The 230-nt window shown below is 59.6% G+C and overlaps 1 protein-coding gene across 1 annotated transcript in view; it reads left to right on the top strand.

Annotated features, from left to right (window-relative positions):
- Positions 1 to 19: 19 nt before the first annotated feature.
- TGM4 (transglutaminase 4) overlaps positions 20 to 230 on the top strand; it is a gene marked incomplete at its 5' end in the record, with an annotated part of 7,961 nt that continues 7,750 nt past the window's right edge. Inside the window, one exon of the mRNA XM_010139005.1 lies at positions 20 to 199. Coding sequence (XP_010137307.1) covers positions 20 to 199 — 180 coding nt within the window. The remainder of the gene's footprint in view (positions 200 to 230) is intronic.

The following is a 230-nucleotide window of genomic DNA, read 5'->3' on the forward strand; positions in this document are numbered from 1 at the left end:
TGCAAAATCTTTTCGTCAGGGTCTGATGTGACGGTCACTGGGGTTGACTTTCTCAAGAGCCAGAACGGTCCCCAGCACCACACAGATGGCTTCAACATCAAGAACCTGGTGGTGCGGCGCGGGCAGCCCTTTCTGATCCAGCTCAGCTTCAGCAGGGAGCTGACGGCTTCCGACAAGCTGTCGCTGCGTTTCGGCATCAGTAAGTGGCTCCCCGCGCCGCGCCCTTCGGG

The sequence above is a fragment of the Buceros rhinoceros genome, unplaced genomic scaffold (assembly GCF_000710305.1).
Source record: "Buceros rhinoceros silvestris isolate BGI_N320 unplaced genomic scaffold, ASM71030v1 scaffold21926, whole genome shotgun sequence".
Lineage (NCBI taxonomy): Eukaryota > Metazoa > Chordata > Aves > Bucerotiformes > Bucerotidae > Buceros > Buceros rhinoceros.